This window comes from Thamnophis elegans, chromosome 13 (assembly GCF_009769535.1).
Source record: "Thamnophis elegans isolate rThaEle1 chromosome 13, rThaEle1.pri, whole genome shotgun sequence".
Taxonomy (NCBI): Eukaryota; Metazoa; Chordata; class Lepidosauria; order Squamata; family Colubridae; genus Thamnophis; species Thamnophis elegans.
Window position 1 is genome coordinate 16111698 of NC_045553.1, and position 8146 is coordinate 16119843.

General features: G+C 45.3%; 1 protein-coding gene across 1 annotated transcript in view; it reads right to left on the reverse strand.

Moving 5' to 3' along the window:
- The window catches only part of LRRC74B (leucine rich repeat containing 74B), a 50386-nt gene extending 42501 nt beyond the window's left edge, over positions 1 to 7885 (reverse strand). Inside the window, exons 1-5 of the mRNA XM_032229441.1 lie at positions 7696 to 7885; positions 6668 to 6810; positions 5227 to 5359; positions 4512 to 4718; positions 2455 to 2564 (exon numbers count right to left, since the gene is read on the reverse strand). Of these exons, the coding sequence (XP_032085332.1) occupies positions 2455 to 2564; positions 4512 to 4718; positions 5227 to 5359; positions 6668 to 6810; positions 7696 to 7885 (783 nt within the window). The remainder of the gene's footprint in view (positions 1 to 2454; positions 2565 to 4511; positions 4719 to 5226; positions 5360 to 6667; positions 6811 to 7695) is intronic.
- Between the last annotated feature and the right edge of the window lie 261 nt (positions 7886 to 8146).

Consider the following 8146-nt stretch of genomic DNA (forward strand, 5'->3'; position numbering starts at 1 on the left):
TTCTGGTTCTCCTGGACCTCTCAGCGGCCTTCGATACCATCGACCATGGTATCCTGCTGCGGCAGTTGCAAGGTGGGGGTGGGAGGCACCGTTTTTCGGTGGTTCTCCTCCTACCTCTCGGGCAGGTCGCAGTCGGTGTTGGTTGGAGGACAGAGGTCGACCCCTAGGCCCCTTAATTATGGGGTGCCGCAGGGGTCGGTCCTGTCCCCCCTCCTGTTCAACATTTACATGAAGCCGCTGGGAGAGATCATCCGACGGCACGGGATAGGATACCACCAATATGCGGACGATACTCAATTGTTATCTGTCCGCCCCGTGCCAACTCAGTGAAGCAGTTGACGTGATGTGCCAGTGCCTGGAGGATGTGAGGGTCTGGATGGGGGATGAACAGACTGGCTCTCAATCCTGACAAGATCGAGTGGTTTGTGTTTTTTCCTCCCACAAATTGGCTTAGTATTCCATCTCTCAGGCTGGGGGGTGAAATTATATGCCCCTCAGACAGGGTTCGCAATTTGGGAGTCCTCCTGGACCCACAGCTGACTTTAGATCACCATTTGTCGGCTGTGACTAGGGGGGTGTTTGCCCAGGTCCGCCTGGTGCACCAATTGCATCCCTACCTGAACCGGGAGGATCTTACAACAGTCACTCATGCCCTCGTGACCTCAAGACTGGACTACTGCAATGCGCTCTACATGGGGCAGCCCTTGAAGAGTGTTCGGAGACTCCAGCTGGTCCAGAATGCAGCCGTGCAAGCGATTGTGGGTGCACCCCGGTACACCCACGTTACACCTATCCTCCGCGAGCTGCACTGGCTACCTATTGGTCTCCGGATACGCTTCAGGGTGCTAGTTATTACTTATAAAGCCCTACATGGTATTGGACCTGGGTACTTGAGAGACCGCCTTCTGCCGATTACCTCCCACAGACCCATTTGATCCCACAGATTAGGCCTCCTCCGTATTCCATCTGCCAGCCAATGTCGGCTGGCGACTACTCGGAGGAGGGCCTTCTCTGTGGCTGCCCCGGCCCTTTGGAACGAACTCCCCGTGGAGATTTGGACCCTCTCCACCCTTCAGGCCTTCCGGACGGCCGTGAAGACCTGGCTGTCTCAGCAAGCCTGGGGTTGAGTCCCCCCCCCCCCACTCGAATTTGCTGTGTCTGTTGTGCTTTTAAATTGTTCGTATTGTCTGATTGTCTTTGTCTTACTTTTTGTAATTTCCCCTCCCTTGGCTTTGTTCAGCCGCCCTGAGTCCCTTCGGGGAATAGGGCAGCCTACAAATTGAATAAACTCCAAACTCCAAACTTAAGTGGCAACCCTCTTGGCTACAAAAGCTACGTCCCCCTAAATCAGGGGTGAAATTCAGCAGGTTCTAATAGGTTCTGGAGAACCGGTACCAGAAATTTTGAGTAGTTCGGAGAACCGGCAAATACCATCTCTGACTGGCCCCAAAGTGGGGTGGGAATGGAGATTTTGCAATATCCTTTCCCCAGGAGAGAGGGAATGGGGATTTTGCAGTGTCCTTCCCCTGCCATGCCCACTAAGCCAATTCCTCAATTCCAGGGTGCTTCTATTAGTTTCCAATCATTGTTTCTTGTTCTGCCCTCCAGTGCTTTGGAGAATAAATTGACCCCTTCTTTTTTGTGACAGCCCTTCAAATACTGGAAGACTGCTATCATGTTCCCCCTAATTCTTCTTTGCTCTAGACTAGCCAAACCCAAATCCTGCAGCCGTTCTTCGTATGTTTTAGTCTCCAGGCCTTTGATCATCTTAGTTGCTCTTCTCTGAACTTTTTCCAAAGTCTCAACATATTTTTTGTAGTATGGGGACCAAAACTGGTTGCAGTGTTCCAGGTGTGGCCTTACTAGGTTTTTATAAAGCAGCACTAATACTTCATGCGATGTTTATTCTAAGCCTCTGTTTATACAACCCATGATTGTATTAGCTTTTTTGGCCGGCGGCTGCACACTTTCCCTTATCCTCTGCTGAGAGATGCAGGAAATGTGGACTGTGATATCGTGACCAGGATATTGTACCATTAGGCCAGGAGTGGGCAACTATGGCAAGTTTAAGATCTGTGGACTTCAATTCCCAGGAATTCTGGGAGTTGAAGTGTACAGATTGTAAAGCTTTGTTTCTTTGTTTGTTTGTTTGTTTGTTTGATTGATTGATTGATTTCTTGGCAAACACTACTGGGCAGCTCACAATTCAGAAACATATTACAAATAAAATCTTAAAAACATTTTAAAATAATACAAACAGTAAAAGCCATTAAAATAATTTTAAAAAACCACTAGCTGCCATAGTTGCCCACCCGTGCACTTATATACTAGACCAAGCAGGGCCAAATTATTTCAAACCTGTTTGCATGTTAGAGGATGGAGGGGTGAAATAACATCTTATGCTTTACAACTTCATCCATCAGGAAAACTCTTGAGCCAAGTCCCCTTTCCTACCCCCAGGCCTTTGGCAACAGCCACTGCTCCTTGGCCCCGAAAGTTGTTCCAGCTGAGGTCGAGTTCCTTCAGCCCCACATTTTCCGCCATGGCCATTCCAAGAGCTTCTCCTGGTTCAGTGTAGAGGGAGACACAAGAAATGGGAAAGAGGCCTGAAATGTCAAACTGAGGGAGGCTTTGCAAAAGAATGACACCCTCTTGGGTTCCACCCCCCCATTTACAGGAGCTGCCTTTCCCCATACAGGAGACACGGTGGTGCAGTGGTGAGAATGAGTGTTGCAGGCTAATTCTGCCAACTGCCAGCAGTTTAATCCTGACCAGCTCAAGGTTGACCCAGCCTTCCATCCTTCTCAGGTTGATAAAATGAGGACCAGATTGTTGGGGGCAATAGCCACTCTGTAGACCGCTTAAAGAGGGCTGAAAAGCACTTGGAAGTGGTATACATACGTCTAAGGGCTATTGCTATCCAAACTAATGTGGCTTTTTCTGCTGAATTTCCGCAGAGCAATTCTCCTCACCTCAGCATAGATTTCAGCTCACAGAGGAAGAAGGGAAGCATAGTAGGATCTGCAAGCAGTAGGAAGAGGAGGTTCCCACAGAGCCAGACCACTGAGGAGCACTTGCTTGTGGGAATCCCCAGAGAGTTCCAGAAACAGCTCATTCACAGACTTGGCACAATTCATAAGGCCATCCCCTTGCACGCCTCCCATTTGAAGAGCCCACGGAGTTGTCCAGAAGACATGGAGAAGTTTTATTCTCTTCCCTCAGATCAGCCTAGCTGTTCCCAAGTTTAGAGCAGAGTTTCTTAAACTGTACATTGTGGAAGCCCAGTTCTCCTCAGGCACTTTAAGATTTCCACAAATTGGACTGAAGATCTACGAGAATGTTTTTGGTGGGTTTTTTAACCAATTTGAAGGAGACAAACCCTAACTTTTTTTAGTTGTGGATCTTTACTTTGCCCCAGCCGGTTGCAGCTTCCAGCTGACCTTGCTCTCACGTAAAGCTAAGGGAAACTGCCCAGAGCTAGGAAGACACATTTCCAGTTTTTCTCTGGAAATCTCAGATTGAAAGTTGACCACCTGTCCTACAAGAAAACATTAGCAGTCCCCTTCGTATTTTGTTTTCAAGAAAACAATGTCTGTAGTAACTGAAGCCAACTCAAAGATCTGACTTGCTTTTTATCCTTTTTCTGGAGTACTCCCCCCGCCCCCCCAAAAAAAGTTTTATCAGGAGCTAATTATAACACTTTTCAGCAACACTTGTGTACTTTTTAGCTTCCCAGTTCTGGCTCTGTCTCTCTCTATACATATGTTTCATATTATTTTGATTTGTTAATTTATATTGCTAGTCCATGTTTGATATGCCATATGCCAAAGAAATTATTTTAATGACTTTTTATATTAATTACTCCTACACAATTTTAGTTTTACATATTAATAATTCTATTTCAAGAAGCAATTCTTTTGGTAAACCAATAGATAAAACTCTTAAAGGGCAGACAGAAGCTTAAGTGAGCCCAACTTTCTAATCCCTACCTTAATTTTCTTTTTCGCTTTCTCAACTTTGGTAGCTCTTCCCTATTTTCTGCATACTCTCTCTCTCTCTCTCTCTCTTCCTTTTGTCCCCGCTTGTTCTCCATCAAATCACAAAGTCTTCTTCAAAACATAAGGAGAAGAAAGAGATGGGGCTGGTGGGAAGTCAAAACCTCTCATGGGATGAGGCAAAGGAGGAGATTCCAAGCCACAGCAGGTAACAAGGGAAGAAAAGGGGGAAGGGAGGGAGGGAGGGAGGGAGGGAGGGAAGATGGGCCGGAGTCACAGCCCAGCAATTCTTTCCCCCCAACAAAAGTAAACCCTAATGGTTAGTTCTTAGCTGATGAAAACCACAGCTGGCCCTTAATTTAACAATTCATATTCCCTTAAAGGTATGTGGTGACCTGGAAACCAAAGGGCCATGAACACACAAATGGCATGTCTACATAGATGTGTGTCTTTCTCACGTGTGCTACACAGCGCTTCCCACACTACAGCCAAATACAATATTTCTATGAGATTTACCTGCTGGCTCTCCAAGCATGTTATGACTCAGATCAAAGTGCTTCACTTTCTGATTGGTCACTAAAGCATCTGCCAGATGTTTGGCTGCCCTGTCGTTTAATTCATTTCCTGAAAGTTTCATGGTCACAAGAACTGGATTTTCTCGAAGCACTGTGGAGAGAGCTTCCGCCCCTTTCATCCCGACTCTGTTGTCTGATAAATCAAGTTCTGAAAGAGAAGAAGGTTGATCTCTAGCTGTGGCTTACCATGTAAAATCCCCCAGACCCATTAGCCCAACATGCCTTTGTTCCTCAATCCCTCCTTTGACCAGGAATGAAATGGGCAACTGGTTTCATGGAGGATCCCTTGGAGAAAGGCACTCCTCACTTCAACCCATCAAACATGGAGTCTTTATTTGGGGGCAGCACATAAATGTTGTAAAGCAAATAAACAAACTTATAAGCCACCATTTCATTAGCAATCCTTAGGCTTGGGTTTCCCGGTGTAAAAGTCAAGAGGACTAAATTCTTAAGAACTGTTTCAACACAGCTTCAAGCTTTGCTGCTACATTATATGAAGAGTAAATCGCTGCTTTTCAAAAATGGAAACTTTAGAGGGCATCATCTGACAATGGTTTTAACAGCCAAGCCCAAATACCTCAAGGCTACGGATTACATGGACTCTCCATTTTGCTCTCCTGAAGCAATTCTCACAATCTCCCAATGAAGACGTGCACCTGAAATGTAGCAATTTTCCTTTAACATCTCCGCTATCGCAATGGCTCCGTTTGCATCAAGGCCGTTGTCACTCAGGTTCAGCTTCAGGATGGATGTGTTGCTGGTCAGGGAAAGAGCGAGAGCCTTGGCTGCCTAAAAGAAGAGGCAGAGTAGGGAAGAGCCATGAGGGCAGAATGCTGAGATCTAGCCCGGTCCTCTGGCCAGTGGTTGTTGTTGTTCAATGTTTATTACACTTGTATGCCGCCCTATTCCCTAGGGACTCAGGGCGGCTAACAAACAAGGTGGGGGGGGGGGGATACAACAACAGACAAAGACAAAAAGTGGTCAAAGTTTGGGGGCCTGGGGGAGGCCAACTGCAGTCTGGGAGGGAGCTGGCATGGCCATTCATTTCACAAGAGGCTCTGCCACAACTGAAAAGCCATTAGCGAGGGGCCTTTTTAGACCTCCAGCTAAACAACATTAAGGATTAAGTGATTAAGGAAGAGAAGGGTCAGAAGAGGTGCTGGACAAAGACAGCCCCATCCAGCTTTGCTTTCAGTCACCTCCCAGTGACATTGCACTGCAGAGCCTGATGGATTATTTCAGCAGCCATGAAATGAAAAAGAGGTCGCGTCTCCTGATCTGCAGCCTGGAAGTGGGCAGCAAAGTTGTACTGCCACATGAGTGCATCTGGACTCCAGTTTCCCATATAGATCAAGCACAGGTCTTGGGGGGGGGGGGGGGGCTCCACCATATGCCAGCAACACCTGCTGCCTTTGACTCCATAAGTCCCGTTTAGCTGAGATGGTTAAGACCCTGGAGGCTGCTTTAACAGGAACTGGCCCAGTAACTTTAGACCTTGTTTAAAGTACAGAACCATCCTCATTTGGGACAATGGTCACAAACTGAAACAGGCGCCTGCCTAAAGTTACAGAATGAAGGACTGGAAGGACTCTTTTCCTCTGTGTGCTTCCTCAGGCAGCCCTCTGGCTCTCCTCATGAAAGGCTCAGCGGTGGCAGTTCTGTGTTGTGACAGAAGACTGTCCTCTGAGCCTGCTCTGCAATCTTATCAGTGCCAGGCAAGGATGTCTTTACCACTTTGTCATTTCAACTGGTCTGTTTTGTTTCTCTATTTTAGGTTGACCAAATTGGTCGCTTACGCTTTGCTACTAACAATCGTATTGTCTTAGGTGTGCTTAACTCATTTTTCTCCATAAGACACCTTGAACATTTGAAGGTAAAACTTAATCAGGCCCCTGCATATTTCTGCAATGGTGTAAGTGTTGGTGCTGTAATGCTCCTTGAGTATTCCCACAAATAACTCTGTAAAGGAATATAATATTCCCCCAAGTGCAACACAGATGGAAAAAAAGGAGGGGGGAAGAGAGAATGTTCAAAGGCAGTGAGGAGATTCATACTTGCAGAGTTGAAAGCAAGTCCTGAAGTGGCCGGGCCAATTACCTTAGGATTAAGGCCACGATGGTTCAGAATCAGTTCAGAATCTTTCATATGCCGTAAAAAGTAAGAGATAGGAACCACGCCATACGCTTGACAGATCGCAAGGTATCTGGCTTTCCCGGCAGGATCGTAGCATATTGTAGAGCCTAGGCCAAGACAAAAGGGAAAATGAAAGTAATGGTCATTCTTGGCTTTCTGTAAAACAACCAGGCCCAGGAAGCATCTGCAGTTTCAAGCAGTGCAAGAGCAAAATGACTTTAAAAACTGTAGCACCCGTCCAAGTCCCACCACCGTCCCCAGTGAGGCATGCCAGTGGTCTTGTATGCAAAAAATATAGAAGGGACAATGACTTTCTCAAGGCAATTCACAAGAGTTTGGTGTGTTTGTTTTGAAACTTACAAGATCTGCATCAAAGTCACAATGCCTTGAAAATGACTACCGACCATTACTTGGCTTAAAAAGAAATAAGACACATTTGTGGAAACCAGGCTAACAGGCAGAATATTCACTGCTCACACTGCAGGTTGGCCGCTCAAAGCAGGCAGGCGCAGGCAGATGCACCAGGGAATCAGATATTTAGAATTAAACATTACAAGAATGAAAGGTTACAAAAGTTAATTAAAGAGCGGCCAAATTCTCATGAGATTGTCTAAGATTCCTATCAGATTGATGGGGAAGGAATACCTGATGCTTACTTAATTGCCAACAAATCTTTGAGAGCTCTTTATTTCTTTATCTGTTTGACACATGTATATCCTGCCTTTATTATCAATAGTTCAAGATGGTTTCCATGTTGCTCACTCTATTTTTCCCATAACAAACTTGAGATGTAAGTTGGTCTGGCTGATTGGCCCAAAGTCATCCAGGGAGCTTCCATAGTTAAAGATGAACTAAAGGCTAGCTAGCTAGCTATTATTTATTTATTTATTTATTTATTTATTTATTTATTTATATTAAGTCTCTCTGGATCTAGTTCAATGTTTCCCAACCTTGGCAATTGTAAGTAGCTTGGCAATTTGTCTAATCCATACTTTCTATTTCAAGGTCTGTGTCCCACTCCTCCTCTTCATCGTCTTCTGTTTCTTCTTCCTCATCTTCTTCTTTAAAATAGTTTAATGCTTTCTCCAAGAAGCAGGCACTGTTCTTCCCGTAGATCAGCTCTGATATATCAGAGGACCTCGAAAAAGTCTGATAAAAGACCGTGTCAAGATATAGAAACATACGAACATACTGTACCTATCTCTATCCAAAAAAAGTAATGATACAGAGGTCCAGCTCACAAAACCCTTGAAAAATGAGATTCCCCCCCCCCCCCAAAAAAAAAACCTAGGGAAAGCAACCAATCTAGAAAACCAGCAGCCTTAGAAACCTGAATAAAACATCAAGCAGGCTGGGAAAAATACAGAATGTAGAATAAATAATAGACTCAATATTCTAATAAATATACCAAATATATTGGAAATATTCAAGAATCGTCCCCCC